At 56.2% G+C, this 14796-nt stretch overlaps 5 protein-coding genes across 5 annotated transcripts; 3 read left to right on the top strand and 2 right to left on the bottom strand.

Annotated features, from left to right (window-relative positions):
• Positions 1 to 259: 259 nt before the first annotated feature.
• B0H64DRAFT_411104 (uncharacterized protein) lies at positions 260 to 1809 on the top strand. The gene is made up of 4 exons (XM_062804844.1): positions 260 to 315; positions 386 to 799; positions 873 to 1487; positions 1550 to 1809. Exons 2-4 carry the CDS (start codon positions 724 to 726, stop codon positions 1765 to 1767), a joined length of 909 nt encoding a protein of 302 aa, XP_062654505.1. The 5' UTR covers positions 260 to 315; positions 386 to 723; the 3' UTR covers positions 1768 to 1809.
• A 129-nt stretch (positions 1810 to 1938) lies between these two features.
• On the bottom strand, positions 1939 to 3757 carry B0H64DRAFT_420736 (FAD dependent oxidoreductase-domain-containing protein; the record flags this gene model as incomplete). The annotated part of the gene is made up of 3 exons (XM_062805482.1): positions 1939 to 2187; positions 2240 to 3124; positions 3203 to 3757. 3 exons carry the CDS (start codon positions 3755 to 3757, stop codon positions 1939 to 1941), a joined length of 1689 nt encoding a protein of 562 aa, XP_062654504.1.
• Positions 3758 to 5485: 1728 nt separating this feature from the next.
• On the top strand, positions 5486 to 9498 carry B0H64DRAFT_367824 (uncharacterized protein; the record flags this gene model as incomplete). The annotated part of the gene is made up of 3 exons (XM_062801958.1): positions 5486 to 5991; positions 6118 to 6969; positions 7639 to 9498. The coding sequence occupies exons 1-3, from the start codon at positions 5890 to 5892 to the stop codon at positions 9496 to 9498; spliced, it is 2814 nt and encodes a 937-aa protein (XP_062654503.1). The 5' UTR covers positions 5486 to 5889.
• A 627-nt stretch (positions 9499 to 10125) lies between these two features.
• Positions 10126 to 11989, top strand: B0H64DRAFT_50422 (uncharacterized protein). The gene is made up of 2 exons (XM_062808348.1): positions 10126 to 11107; positions 11183 to 11989. Exons 1-2 carry the CDS (start codon positions 10404 to 10406, stop codon positions 11868 to 11870), a joined length of 1392 nt encoding a protein of 463 aa, XP_062654502.1. The 5' UTR covers positions 10126 to 10403; the 3' UTR covers positions 11871 to 11989.
• On the bottom strand, positions 11990 to 13532 carry B0H64DRAFT_50416 (uncharacterized protein). The gene is made up of 3 exons (XM_062808347.1): positions 12864 to 13532; positions 12710 to 12804; positions 11990 to 12654 (listed from the first exon to the last, which is right to left on the bottom strand). Exons 1-3 carry the CDS (start codon positions 13465 to 13467, stop codon positions 12109 to 12111), a joined length of 1245 nt encoding a protein of 414 aa, XP_062654501.1. The 5' UTR covers positions 13468 to 13532; the 3' UTR covers positions 11990 to 12108.
• Between the last annotated feature and the right edge of the window lie 1264 nt (positions 13533 to 14796).

Genomic DNA, 14796 nt, shown 5'->3' with positions numbered 1-14796 from the left:
AATCGGGGCGGGCGTTTTCTTGGCTTCATAAGTCGATCAGAAGGACGTACACAGATCGGGCTAGTATTATCGAGGTGGCAAGCACACTGTGACATCGGCAGTTGTCCCGAAATCCCTTTCCCTCTCCGGCCGAAACCGGGTGTTCGGAAATCCCCACTGCTCCCGGAGCAAGCACCCAACCCCGGCGCTCCTCGCCCCGGCCGGGTATCACTCTCGATTTGTGTCCGGACCGAGAGAAACTTCACAGTGATTTGTGGTCGCTTAAGGGCGTCAGGCGCCAAATAGGTTCTAACGAACGCCCGCACAAATTGTGAGCTATTCGGTTATGAGCAGACATTCTACCTCTCGTACATGAGGTAGATCGGTACTTGACGTATTTGTGCACCTTTAATTCCGGGCCCGGAGATCTTCAATTCTCATGGTTCTGTCCAACTTCCTGAGAGTCCCGTCCAACGATGCACACCTTCCGAAACTGGCCCATGCCATGTCGTCCTACACCTTCCAATGTCCGATCATAAGGCAGCCTACCTGAGGTAACCGCACTTGCTTCAAATACGGTCCCGGCCCGACTTATTCGTGACGGATTTGCATCCCAGCTCTTCTGAAACATGTTGGGCACCAATGACAATCGGATCCCAGCCCAAGCTTTTCACTTCAACAAGAAACCTGACCCGTAGGAGCTCCCCGCCATTGCCACACCACACCACAAGAAACTAAACCACCATGACCTCCAATCTCGATGCAGCAGCGCTCTTCCGTGTCGACGGCATGGTTGCCGTCGTCACCGGCGGAGGCACCGGTAAGGAAGCTCACAAGCAACAACCGACGTTTGTGATCCCCACGCCCAACACCATACTAACACTGGCCCGTAGGCATCGGCCTCACCATGGCCCGGGCCCTTGCCGTCAACGGCGCAAAGCGCGTCTACATCCTCGGCCGGCGTCTTGACGTCCTGACCACTGCCGCGGAAGAACACCCTGGCGTCTTCGTCCCCATCCAGTGCGACGTAACTGTCCACGCTTCCCTGCAAGCCGCCGTCGACCAAATCACCTCCGAGACGGGCCACATCAACCTGCTCATCGCCAACAGCGGCGTGGGCGGCCCGTCCGCAGGCTGGAACCCATCCCTGCCGGTCTCCGAGGTCCGCGCCAACCTCTTCTCGCAGGCCAACATGGACAACACGACGTCGTCCCTCAACGTCAACGTGACGGGCGCCTTCTTCACCATCGTGGCCTTTCTCGAGCTGCTGGACGCGGGCAACAAGGCGGCGCTGGCGGGTGGGTTCGGCCGGCCGATCGTGGAGGGCAGCGACGTCCCCGCCGTGCAAAGCCAGGTCATTACCACCAGCAGCATGGCCGCCTTCAGCCGCATGTACCTGTCGACGCCGGCGTATGCGGCGGGCAAGGCGGCCATTATGCACCTGACGAAGCATGCCAGCTCGAACTTGGCTGCGTACGGAATTCGGGCCAATGCGTTGGCACCGGGGCGTGAGTTTCTTGCTTCCGGCGATTGAATCGCGGTGGCCGAGAAAGTGCTAATGAGTTTTCAGTGTTTCCTTCGGAGCTAGCCAGCGCCATGATCGGCACCCGGGACCCGAGCAAAGAGTCGCCCGATGACCCGCGGTTCCTTCCCTCGCTGAGGTTTGGGGGCGATGAGGAGATGGCCGGTATGCTGCTGTACCTGGCGAGCCGCGCGGGAGCTTACACCAATGGTGTCGTGTTGCTGGCTGACGGTGGACGATGCGCGGTGATGCGCTCATCGTATTAACAAACGGTTTCACGGGGGGACGAAAGAGTTATCATTACGGGTTGCGTGTGCCATAGTTAAGCTGAGCTTGTTATCGATTAACAGATGATGAAATGAAAACGCAAAAGCAAGTTATACGGGAGTTCCTATTCCCAAGCTCTACCACGCCTACAGAATACCCTTTCTCTCCCCCTACATACCGGACCCAGCAGCATACTCCTGGCTCGCGCCCCCCGCCTTATCAGCCGGTGCTAAGTTCATCTTGGCCGGCCCATTGACGCAAATACCCTCCTTGGAGAAGCGGCTGCCATGGACAGGACAGTCAAAACTCTTTTCCACGTCGTTCCAGCAGACAACTCCCTTCATGTGAGGACACAGGCCGCTGTACTTGTGAGCCTTGCCTTTCTCGTCCTTGTAGATGGCCAACGGCTTGCTAGTTGCCTATGGGGTGTCAGTGGGGGATTACGGCGCAAAGCGACGCTATCGAGCTTACCGAATTCAAGACACCACCACATCCAGTCGCCAACTCCTCGATATCCGTGATATCGGTTTGGAGGAATCGCTTGTACTGCAGGTTGATCTGCACGTCATGTTTTACCATACTCGGAAGCGTCTTTATGATACTGCCCAGCCTCTTCGGGCTGTACAGCGACGCCCACTCGTTCGGCTTTTCCTCGATCTCGTCCGCAATCAGCCGCCCCGCCAGCACACCATGCGTTAGCCCATCTCCAGAATCGCCCGTGATGACGAAGACCTTGTTGTTGCCCTGGTTCTTGCCGATAAATGCCATGTAGTCAACAGGCTCAAAGATCTGACCGCTCCAGCGGTAATCTGTCGTACCAGCTTGGGTAAACCGCTCGCGAGTCCACTTCTCTAGCTCATCAAAGCGCGGTGTCGTCTCTTCCTGCCCGACTTTGTGGTCACACCCTCCCACAACCAAATAATCATCCTTGTCGTCGCACGCCGTCAGCCGGACGTACTTGTACGCCTCAGCGTTGTCGTACAGCAGACAGTCCTCAACGGACCCCTTGGGCACCCGCACGGCGATGCAGTAGGAGCGGAAGTACTCGAGCTCAGCCACAATCGACAGCTTCTGCAAGGGGATGCACGTTGCCTCGACGGCGTATTCAGCCTTAACCGTGTGGCCTGCCTCGGTCTCGAGAGTCACCGACTTGTGACCCATGCCGAGCACCTCCACACCCTTCTCGTGGATGCCCGAGACGCGGGTGCGCGTGAAGCACTGGAAGTTGGGCTGCTGCTTCAGCCAGGCAAGCACGCCAGCCAGGTACCGTGTCGGGTGAAAGGTGGCCTGGCTTTCGACGACCATTCCGCCGCGCTGGTCCGGCTTGCCCGTCCAACCCCGGACAGTCAAATTCTCCTATCACATCGTCAGCCCTGCACTCCCCCATCCCCTCCCCAACCAACCCCCCCCATCATGCATGACAATTGAACTCACATCAAACCGACTCTCAATCCCCAACCGCCCCTGCATCCCCGCCTCCTCCCTCAACTCCCCCATCTCCCCCTCATACCCCCCCTCCCCCACCCGAAACTGACTCACATCATACGCCCTCACCCTCCGAAACTCACACTCGATCCCCAACTCCGCCACCACCTCCCCGACCCGCTCCCTCGCCCACGCATGGCTCTCCGCCGCCACCCTTGCACCACCCTCCCCATGCATCTTCGCAATCTGCACGTACCCATCATCCAGGTCGTTGGTCAGGTGCCCGCTCGTGCGGCCGGACTCGCCGGACAGCACGTCGCGCGCTTCGAGGAGCGTGACGTGGTGCTGTCCGCGGCGGATGAGTTCGTAGGCGGTGTGGATGCCGGCGATGCCCGCGCCGATGATGGCGATGTCGGTGGTGAGGTTCTGGGTGAGCGGGGGGAATTGCGGGTGGGCGGTGAAGGGTTGCTTGTGCACCCAGACGGGGTCGGTTATGCCGGAGGTGTGCATGAAATGCTCGGGGTCGGGGGTTGCGGGGGGTGGGCTGGCAGCAGTGGTGGACATTTTGGGAGTTGTTGAAAGAGGGCTGGTTGGTGAAGGCGGTGTTAGTGTTAAGGGTGAGGTTGGTGGCGGTGATATCATGTATGTGTAAGTCTCAGGGTATAAGTGACGTGGGTGCATTTTGAGGCAGGGGTTGGAGCCGGGGCACACATACTGATGTTGAAATAGGGGTTGGATCAGTGACTTGTTCTGGTGAGCGATGGTAAGCCGAGAATTAGAAGATTGAGTTCGACTAGGTGATGAGCAGAATAGTTGGGAAAATTGACGCCGAATGGTCAAGTTATGTAGGTGTCGCGATGGGCGGGTTGCTGTGTAAGTGACGTCACTACTGAAGTTACAATGCCGAGTTGCTCCCAGCCTGGATGGTTGTCTCGAACAGAACATCGCGAGTGCCATTTTGCAAATGAAACAAAACAATCCTCTCGAAACACAATGTAGAAATGTCAGTTCACTGTTGTCGTCGCTAAAGTCTCGGGGAAGGTGAAGAGAGCGGTTTTGTTCTTCATTCGCAATTCGGATCCATAAAATAAGGGGGGGATTCTGGCCCCTTGCCTGCCCTCTCCTCATAACCAGCGTCTCACTTCTATGACGACACCGCTTCGCTGCCGGAACGACAAACCATGCCGAGGTAACAGCATAAGCTGCTATGGAAGTAAACAAAACACTTCTTGGATTGATTCGTTACATGTACTCCACTATTACTTGACCAGGAAGAATGTGTTCCCCTTGTCACTTACATGTACACAAGCTCTAGTCGGCCAAAGGTGATGGCCTTCGTGGCTATAGAACCATTTGCAAAAGGATGGATGTAACAATGCTAGTATACTCGCGATGCAATTGCAAGCTCGTGCTACCCGTTGCATCATACTGCGTCGGCGCTCCGTTGTACCTACTTACAAACCCCCTGTCCATGCGAGGAAAATGCGTGATAGAACGACAGTGGAGCGTCGTTGGGCAGCTGAAAGGATGTAAGGGAGATACAGCTGGAAATGGTGCCATGGAAACGAACAAAATATCTTGTGAAAAAGTCGACAAGCTTCCATTTGCCTTACGACTCTAGCTCTCCGACTTTAATTTGTTTGTTTGAGTGCAGTCCCAGTCGCCGTGTTCCCCCCTCTCCGGTTGGTGAATGCACGGGCGAACATTGCTCCCGTCTCTGACATGGCTGATGGGGGCGAGTCGCTGGCTCGTCAGAGAGGGATCAAGGAGAGCGAGTTAACAGTTGCACTTATCGGGATAGGGACGAGCAGGCTTTAAAACTGAAGCAAAGCGAGCTGGAAACCTCCTTGTCCCGGACAACTTTGTTGTCAGATCGAAAACCCGACGTGGTGCCCGAGGTTCGTAGGAAAGATTCGGCGGGGGAGGAGGTAATATCAAGAAATACAGGACACTTTTAAAAACGCTGTCGTACAGTTTTGGGAACAAGGTTTCGGGCCAGCAGGGCCCGGGCTTCAACGTACTCTAACATCAGTCCCAGTCAATCTGATAGAGGCGGGTTCCCGCAAAACCCGCAGGAAATTGCCGACCCTGATTCGAACGGCAGCACTGCTTTCCTTAACATCAAGTGCAATGGCCCCCCGTGTGTAATAACCCCATTCCACGCCTGTCGCAGCTATCCGGTGGAAGCTCGCAAGAATTTCAATTACATGTTCCGCCACGTTCTCCCCCCTGGTCGCTGCGGATCTTCTCCCCTTTTCCTCTGCAGCCACTGAATAGCACTCCACAGGTTGAAATTAATAACTAGTTGGTACTAACTTCATGATCAGGGCTTGGAGGGCTTGGAGGGCTCAGTTCTTTGTTCGTTGTTTCAGCCGTCGGCGGTGTGCGCATCCCATCAAGTGAGCTGTCACATTTGCATCCCCACGGTTTTCGGTTTTTTTCTTCTGCCGTTTCCTCTGCGTTTGGTGACCAAGTCGAAGCAAACAGCAACGCTTCCACCTCTTCAACTGGCTTTTCCCTTTCCTTTACACAAAACCCGTTGTCACCGTTGCCCGACTTCAAGTTCCTTCTTCCTGTTATCATTCTCCTTCCCAACCCCTCGCCCAGCCCCAACCGTCGTACAAAAACAAACGGAGCTCTCGGATCTCTGCCGTCTTCCGCTCACACTCTCCGGTCGCCCACCCGACCTTCCCACCATGGCGACCCTTGCAGTTAATCCGGACGAGGAAAGCACGGAGTCGTGCATCGTTGTTGCACATCGCAGAAGTCCACGATCCAAGAGTGCGAACATTCCGAAGGTGAGTCCCCAACGCCGAACAAACGGCCGTTTGCTGGGGAGTCACGGCGAGAACTGCTTCCTTGTCGAACCGCCCATCCCCATCGGATTTCCCCCCAGGCTTACTTGGTGTTTCATCAAATTCTAGAAGACTACGATACCCATGAGACCCGCTACGAGGGGCCGACCCCGCGGTCAACCGCAGCCGGTCAAGAGGCCGCGCGGGCGGCCGAGAAAGCCAAGAAACAATACGGCCGAAACGGCCATCATCCTCTCTGATAGTGATTCAGAAGGAGAAGGCAGCGAGCCACCTCGGAAGGACAAGAAGAGACCTATCACAAAACTCGAATCCCCTTCCTCCGCCCCCGATCCGAAACGACCCGCACCGTCCTACCACGCTTCCTCGTCTTCGAAAGCCGTGCCTGCACCTTCCCGGCCAGACATAGACGAAGTCCGGCAGCAGCTAGCCTCCGAAAAGAAATTACGAGCCGATGCGGAGGGAAAGCAAGCTCAACTCCAAGAGTTGCTCGACGAGAAAGACTCCTCCTGGGCGGCCGACTTGGCCGCCCAGGCGATGCCTCTTCAACTGCAGCTGCAAAGAATAACAAAGGAGAAAAAAGACCTCGATGTCACTGTTGAAGACCTTGAGACGCGCCTTCAGGCGTCTTTGGGCAAGAACCAAGAGTACGAGTCCTCTCTCGAAGCCCTGACCGCGAGCGCTGCGGGGGCAGAGGATATCAAGACCAAGGCCGTCGCGCAGGAAGCCCTCATCGTCAACCAGGGTGCCGAAATCGCGCAGCTAAAGAGCGCCGTCGTGTCACGCGCGAAGGAGCTTGCTGCAGCCAGCCAGCGGTTTGGCACACTGACGGCGACCCTTCGCGACCTCACCACACGCCATGCCACAGCCACCACCATCATCCAGCAGCACGGAGCCAGGATCCAGCATTTGACTCACGCACTGTCTGAGGCGAAGAACAAGCCCGCGGCTAATGGCCCACTGGTTGCCGCCGCAAACGCCCTTAAGGACACGAGGGAGCGCCTCGCCCAGAGTGAACACCAGAAGGCTGAGCAGAACGCTGCAATTGCCGACCTTCAGCACAAGCTTGGTGCCTCAAAGGAGAAGTGCATCGCGGTGGAGAAAGAGCTCGCCACGGCCGAGACCGACCGCCTCCATGCTGAGAACGACTTGGCGAAGGCAAAGGAAGAGCTGGCCGCGGCGGAGACTGGCCGCCTCCATACGGCAAAGAGGCTCGCCAAGTCAGAGGAAAGCCTGGCTAGAGCCGAGAGCAACCGTCTTGATACGGACAAGAAGCTCGTCAAGACGGAGGAGAAGTTGGCCAACGCTGGAGGGAAGCTGGCCGAGGCAGAGCAACAGCTGGCTGCAGCAGAGACCGGCCGCCTGGATACGGAAAAGAAGCTCGTCAACTCACAGAACAAGCTGGCCGCGGCGGAGACCAAGCGTCTCCATGCTGCGGAGGAGTTGGCCAAGGCAAATGAGAAGCTGACCGTGGCAGAGACCAACCGTCTCCATACTCGGAAGGAGCTGACCAAGACAAAGGAGAACCTGATCGCACTGGAGAGCGACCGCTTCGATAAGGAAAAGAAGTTGGTCAAGGCCGAGGAGAAACTGGCCGCGGCGGAGACCAGCCGCCTCATCATGGAAAAGAAGCTGACCGCGGCGGAGACCGGCCGCGTTGACGCCGCAAAGATGCTGGTCAAGGCAGAGGAGAAGCTGAACACGACGGAGAAGGAACTACGCGAGGTAAAAGCTAGGCGCAAAGAGACGGACGATAAGGTGGCCCAGCAGCTAGCCACAGCCACCAACAAGTGGGAGCGGGTGGAGAGCAAACTGAGGGCGAAAGAACAGCAACTTGCACATTCAGAGGAGCTCCTCGCGGAGCTGAAGACAAACTTGCATCTTGTCAAGAAGCAACTCACCGAGGCTGAGCAGGCCGTCCCAGCCCAGGCACAAGAATCCATCAACAACCTCACTCGCGAGCGCGACGGCATACTCCGGGAGACGCACGCACGGCTGGAGGAAATGGGGGTGCTGCAGAATGAAGTCGGGCGCCTGAATCAGGCCGTTGCGACCCTGGAACAGGAGAAGCAGACACTGACCGCTGCTGCTTCTGAGAAGGACGACGTCGTGAAACAGCTTACTGCGCACCAGAATTTGGTCGGCGTGTTGCAACGCGAGCGGGAGCAGGCCGAAGCTTCCTCGTCTCGCGCGTGGGAAGAGATAGTGCCCCTGAAAAACCAACTTGCAAACCACAAACAGGCGTTGTTGGACCTGCGCAACGAAAACTTGCGGTGGACTGCTGCGTCAGAGAACGCCCTCCAAAAGATCACGAGTGTCCAGGGGGAGCGAGACCATTTCCGAGATCTGGCCGGCAGATTGCAGGGCGAAACAGCGTCGCTTCGCGCAGAATACACACAACTGGTCAACAAGGCCAATGCCCGGGAAGCTCAGCTCACGGAAATAATTTCGCAGATGAACCACAACCTGGACTCGAGGCACGGCGACGTAGTGCAGCTCCGACAAAACCTTGTGAGACAGGGCCTTAGGGAGGACACCTTGCAAAAGGACATGGCTGCTAAGAACACCAGGCTCCTGCAGCTGGAGGCAGAACTGAAAGAGCAGCAAACCGTGGTGGCCACGAAGCAGCAGGAAGTCGACAGCCTGCGGGAGGGCATTAACAACCTCCACGCCGAAGTCACCAAACTCGAGAGCAACTTTGCAACCCAGCGCGAGGAGCTGCAACAGCGCGACGCCATGCTCACCGACAAAGAGAAGGCCATCGCGGCAAAGCGCACCCAGATCCAGCAGCTACAAGAAACCGTCTCGGAGCTCACCACGGAAAAGAGCCAGCTCCGGGACGACATTGCAGTCCAGAAGGCCAGACTGCTCCAGCTCGCAGCCCAACTCGCCCAACTCACCAACGACAACGCAGAGCTCCAAAGCACCAACACCGCCAACGAACAAACCATCGACTCCCTCCGCCAGCAGCTCTTCAGCGTCACGCGCGAGAAAGCCAACCTCCAACAACAAACCACCACCAACCTGACCGAAATCGCCACCCTCAAAACCCAGCTCACCGACGCCAACCACACCATCGAACAGCTCACCCAAACCGCCGCCACCCTCCACGACACCACCTCCGCCCTCCAAACCGACCTGCACACCCTCACCCTAAAACAAACCTCCACCACCAACCTCGTCACCACCCTCGAAACCGAAACCACCGCCCTCCGCACCCAGCTCGCCACAACCACCACCCAAGCCGCGCAGGACATCGCCGCGCTGGAGGCACGCATCGCCCAGCTGGACGTGGAGTACGGCGCGCTGGAGGAGGTGCGGCGCAAGCAGGAGGGGGAGGTGGAGAAGCTGCGAGTGACGGTGGCTGAGGTGCTGGCCGAGGGGGAGGCGCTGGAGGAGTATCTGGCGAAGCGGGACGGGTGTATTGAGCGGGTGAGGGGGTTTGTCAAGACGCTGCCGCAGTGGATGGAGAGTACGTTGATTCGGAAGTGAGTGAGGGGAGTGTGGTGGCGGGGGTGGGTTTGGGGGGGTGGTGAGGCGTGAAATGGAAGGGAAGGGGGGGGGGCGGTTGCTGGTGTTTTGGTGGTGGATGCATGTGGTGGGTGAGGTGGGTGGAGGGGTTTGCTTTGCTTTGCTTGCGGGATGTACATTGGGGGAGCGTTCCCTTTTTCTCGATGAGTACCTACCTACCTACCGACCTTGCCTATCTACCAACGCAATGAACTTTCGGTTTCTCCAGCCACGCTGTGATCCTAACTGGGATCAGAACCGCGATACATACTGTTGCCTGTCCCTGTTCCCTGGTGAACCCTACCACCCACCCCAGCTGACATACCTATGACATCAGCGTTGAACTCCCTCCCGCTGGGGCTTGTGTTCAAGTCCAAAGTGTATAAGATATAGCTGACGTAGTATGACATTATTACCTAGGTAGGTATTCACCGTTCACTTTATTTCAAGAGTAGCCTGAGACTAGCTTGGTCAGCTATCGCAAGTAGGGGGGGTGCCCGCCGTCGCCTGCGATGGTGTGCTGACATACCAGAGTTACTGCTCTGCATGTCATGTTACTGAGTAAAGTTACCTAAGTACCAGGTAGTGATCAAAAGATGGGGATGAAGAGCCCGGGTCAAACGGGTGATCATTACTAATTCTAGAACCCTCAATAAATCTTCCTTCAAGAGCAAGTGAGGGGGCACGCTCTGGTCGAAAAAAAGGCGAACCGAAAAGGAAAGAAAAGGATGAAACAACAAATAACAGAAGATCGACGAGAACGCCAAAGAAAATAATCAGGGCAAAAAAAAAGATCAATGAGGTAAGACCTATTTCTTTGGGTTTCAGCATGACTTTCGTTTCTTCGGACAGTCGAGGACTCAGGTGTGCATGCATTATCACAGTGCATGGTCGCCATCTCCACTTACTTTCGTTGGAGTTCGGCTTTTTTTTGCCCATCGGGTGCGGGGATATTTGGGGGCTGTGAGGCTGGGGGAGAAGAGATCAGGGCTTCCCACTCAGTCACATACCTACCCTGCCGTAGGAATGAGCTGGGCCACATTCTGGTTACGCGGTCTGTTCGGTTACCGGTACTACTTCCAAACACAATCATGAGTCGAGTGCGTCCCCTACTAAGTACCACCATAACAATTCCTGACCCTTTCACGGTCTCACCAACAATGCCGTTCCCCGACCCGCCGCTGCCCGCCCTCCCTTCGACCGCCGAATTCATCCCCGAGGAATGGCGGCCCTCACAACAGACCCAGTCGCACTATTTCGACCTGCCACTTGAGCTTCGCCATCTGATCCTGCGCACGGCATTCGGCGACAGGACAATCCACATCGACCTCCGTTCGCGCAACAGCCTCCACCCTCAACCGCTCCACACCGACCCTTGTCCGCCTGACCGCCTGTGGATGTGGTATTCATGCTTCTGCTACAAAAGGCAACGGGATGGTGGCCATGCGGGTGCCAACACTCATTTTCACGCCCTGTTTGCGGATGGTTGTTGGGCGGGCGGGAAGCGGTGCTGCACTCCTGACCAACGCGATCTCCTTCCAGAGGAAGGGCGAATTGGGGTGATGGGGTTCCTGCTGTCCTGCAAACGCGCGTAAGTAGTCGACATTATCCTCCGTCCGTTTAACCCCCCGAGGTCCGCGGAAGCTTACTGAGGTCTTTACTCAAGCTGCGATGAGGGACTCTCAATCCTCTATGCAACAAACACCATCTCCGTCCATCGCGAGCCGTTCATCTACGGGCTGCTACAGCAGGGGATCGTCCCCGACGCGCCGAGGCTCACGGGTTCGGCCATGCAACTCGTCAGATCTCTTCAGATGAGGTCGCCGCTCGTGCTTCGGTCTGCGTCAAACGAGGAGCGAAGCCCCCGCGAGATTAAGAATCACACTGTCGTTTTAGAGGAGCTCCGTCTCCTACCGCGGGCATTCCCTAACCTAAGGCGGCTAGAATGGATCCCCGCGCGGGGTGTGTACACTCGGGCTGAGCGCATGGGGCTGCAGGCTGTGGAAGAGATTGAGGACCTCCTGCTCCGCCCGTTACTAACGGCCAGCGCCATGATGCCCGCCTTGAGGGAACTCGTGGTGCCATTACCGTTCAACTTGTTTGTCCTGGCCACGGCCCTGGAGCGGTATAGGCCGAAGCCCAAGGTCGATTTTCAAGGGCAGAAGCTTGGGTCAATCCGTATGTGGTATCCCTTTACCGTACGGCCGGGGACACCAGGGCCAGACGGCGGGGGGTTTTGGTTGGTTTTTGGCGAGAATCAGGCTCGAGAACAGGAGTTTGATAAACGTTTCATCATCAAAACCGGTCCGTTGAGGCACGTCTATGCCGAAGAGGAACCTTCCACCTTGGGTTGAGGTGATCGAGTCTGGTTCGTACTCCGTGTGCCGGTTTCGGGAGGCGAATGTGGCTCCTTCTGGGTGCCACGCCCCCTTTCCTGCCGTTGCCATTCCTCGAGCACAATCATCTTCCTTTCTTATGTAACTAGCTGTCTTCCCTTTTTCTTTAACTACATGTATGTCTGTGCCGAATCCTGGCGACACGCCGACTGCACCTCATTGCCGTAAACGGGAAGTGAATGGGAACTCGAAACCATCAAGATGACGACACGTCTCGGGGCCATATTACCCGGCTGGTATCGTCTTTGCTCCAGTATCCCCTGCCCCCTTTCTGCCAGACCTTGGACCTCTCGTCAAACGACTCCATCATAGCCTTGTGCTCGGCCTCGGTATAATCACGTCGGTTCTCCGGGTCTTCTCCAAACCCGCCTTGATGGTTTTGCAACCGCTCTCTGTCCCAAAACACGTAGGCGCGCTCGCGTAGCCAGGCGGCATCACCGAACATGCATGAATCCGCCAGCCAACGGTCCGCGTTGGCCTCGCGCCATGCATCATAAGGACCCCGGTCCGTGTCATCCTCGGCCTGGTCATTGTCGCGTTGCGCGATCGTGTGCAGCTCGGCGTCGGAATATTCCGCCAACCTTCTACCGTCGTCTTCGTCGTCATCCATCACCTCCTGCAGGGCCTGGGGCAAGCTGGTTTCCCTATCACTGGGCCCCGAAGTATCGGCCAGCATCCTATACTTGGCATCCCAAGTGTCGGCGAGGGTCAAGTTGTAGACAAACTCGACGCCGTGAGATAACTAAAGTGGAGGCGTTATTAGCAGGGGCGTTAAATGTATAAAAGTTAGCACTAACCCAGCCTTGTGTCCATCGATTATCCGCCCCAGCTGTGACGTAGTCGATCCCCATTTCCCCAAAGTCGACATCATGGGCGACGACATCAAGGGAAGCTGTTAGATAGGTAGTGTTAGCCCATGTCAGTCCTTACGATATCCGCCCTGGTACTCACCTTCGGCAAACCTTTCCTCCAAGTACTCGTAGACGGAAGCGAGCTGTTCGTTCTCCCACGGGTGATGCCTCCGAAAGAACCAGGGGTTCATGTTATCCTCGAATACAGGATCCCGAAAGGCAGTATAAAACAGCTCGACCCTGTAGAAGGCGCGACAAAAGCGAAAATACTCGGTAGGCGATAAGGTGACGCGCCCTGTCGTTGAAGGGGAAATGCGCTGCCAGGCGCTTGTCGCAAAGCCAGTTGCCAAGGAGTGGATGGCGTCGTGGGTGCGCCCCATGCTCCGCAAGACAGGCAGTGGCAAGGCAAATACACGCGCCGCGAGGCGGGCGGGAGAGCAGTAGAGCTCGTCAATTAAGGTGAGGACGGAGCTGTTGATTAGGGGACGTGGCAAACGCGATGCCTCCATCAAGGTGACTGCATGTGGAAGGAGTGCCGGTGTCATTTGATGGCGGAGGATCGAGGCTTCCACGCCACGGCTCTCCTTAAACGATGTAGAGAAATGGCGGCAAGCAAGCAAGGCGGGGGCAAGAAACCGCAGATGGTCAAGGTTCCCGAGAATCGTGCCCACGATCTCGCAAGGGAGGTCTGTGATGGTAGGCATCGTGGTCGCTGGTATGCGGGCATGGAGTGTTTGTCAACCGTGGATGAAGAATTGGAGAGGAAGACATGAAAGACAGACGTTAAAGTGGTGGGGGCGGAGAAAAGTGGGACGGAGTACCGGCCCAGGGCGCTTACAGCCTGCTAGGGACGGCTCGTTGGTGACGACGAGGCACAGCAGAAGGATAAGATGGACCTCCCTGGACCATGCCACTCAGCCGGCCAGCCACCGTCAATACCTCCGCGCTATTAGCGCTCGTTAGGTGGGTACCTACCTAGGTACCTTGGACGACCCCTTGCGTACCTAGGTACCTAACGTCTCCTTATGCTTGGAGTCGGGCCTCTTCCCCTTTGACTTAGACTTGCTCTGTTTTCCTCCACACGCGAACCACATGGCTCCCGTACACCGAGGTTTGACAACTTGGCCAATTATTATATTGCCTACCTACGAGCTTCACGCTAGATATGACAGGCTGATAACATGTGAATTTGGTCTCTTGTGACCGAGCTTAGCTTTGCTCGTAGAACTGGAAAGTGGTTTGTTTGCGGTGGTCGGTGCTGCGAGCTCAGGTGTAGCATCCACATACGCCGCCGCTTGAGTCTCCACCTCGTAAATATCGGACCTTCGCCCCTGATTCTCTCTAGCAACTTAGGAAGTCTTAGTAGATAATATATAATATAAGGCTAAAGGCTTTAGGAGAAATCTGCCCCCAACTTCGTTGTTTGATATTCTTGGCTTCGTACCTCATAGCCTAGTACACTAGTTGATCCGAGTCTCTTGAAATGACTGCGTCCAGTGGCGGAAATTGGAAGGAAACCTTTTCACACGAGGGCTTGCTCCGTTATTCAACCTCTATTAACCAAACAATAGTAGAGAAGACGATCAACATCATCATTACGATTCCGAACCCTCGGAGTAAGGATCCGTGAGCCCTGACTGACTCGCCGTCAACTAGATAAAGTTGACCTCCTCGTCAGAATCATCTTTGTAAGCCGCACGCTTAGACAAAATCATGGCATCTTTCAGTGCTGTGCCCCATAATTCTTTCTGGGCTTTGGTCCCGAAGTGTATCCCACAGCTCTCAATCCCTGGATCACCCTTCCAAAAGACGCTGAGAGCTGAAGACGTAAACATCAGTTATAAAACTTTAGAGAAGGTAGGACCGGGGACAAATCTTACCGAGGTCGGAGCACGGCACAACGTCTGTCATATTGGATGTGAATATCCTACCAGTTAACCGTAGCTGTACGTCGTGATTTAGTGGTTGCGGCTTCCTACGCTGAAGTAGCCGGACCCTAGGTGGCCTTGGGGGCTGAATCTTTCTGCAACAAA

Source organism: Chaetomium fimeti (genome assembly GCF_033439085.1).
Source record: "Chaetomium fimeti strain CBS 168.71 chromosome Unknown B0H64scaffold_11, whole genome shotgun sequence".
NCBI lineage: Eukaryota > Fungi > Ascomycota > Sordariomycetes > Sordariales > Chaetomiaceae > Chaetomium > Chaetomium fimeti.
The sequence above is the reverse complement of the archived record's forward strand: the minus strand, read 5'-3'. Positions and strand labels throughout refer to the sequence as shown.

What these genes read in the sequence shown, in the direction of transcription:
- B0H64DRAFT_50416 (XM_062808347.1), bottom strand. Translation starts at nt 13,467, where the DNA reads ATGCCTACCATCACAGACCTCCCTTGCGAGATCGTGGGCACGATTCTC. An exon ending in GGAGGAAAGGTTTGCCGAAG is followed by an intron (nt 12,805 to 12,863) that starts GTGAGTACCAGG and finishes CCTATCTAACAG; the next exon opens with CTTCCCTTGATGTCGTCGCC. An exon ending in ATCGATGGACACAAGGCTGG is followed by an intron (nt 12,655 to 12,709) that starts GTTAGTGCTAAC and finishes CCTCCACTTTAG; the next exon opens with TTATCTCACGGCGTCGAGTT.
- B0H64DRAFT_411104 (XM_062804844.1), top strand. Translation starts at nt 724, where the DNA reads ATGACCTCCAATCTCGATGCAGCAGCGCTCTTCCGTGTCGACGGCATG. An exon ending in CGTCACCGGCGGAGGCACCG is followed by an intron (nt 800 to 872) that starts GTAAGGAAGCTC and finishes ACTGGCCCGTAG; the next exon opens with GCATCGGCCTCACCATGGCC. An exon ending in CAATGCGTTGGCACCGGGGC is followed by an intron (nt 1,488 to 1,549) that starts GTGAGTTTCTTG and finishes ATGAGTTTTCAG; the next exon opens with TGTTTCCTTCGGAGCTAGCC.
- B0H64DRAFT_50422 (XM_062808348.1), top strand. Translation starts at nt 10,404, where the DNA reads ATGGTCGCCATCTCCACTTACTTTCGTTGGAGTTCGGCTTTTTTTTGC. An exon ending in CTGCTGTCCTGCAAACGCGC is followed by an intron (nt 11,108 to 11,182) that starts GTAAGTAGTCGA and finishes TCTTTACTCAAG; the next exon opens with CTGCGATGAGGGACTCTCAA.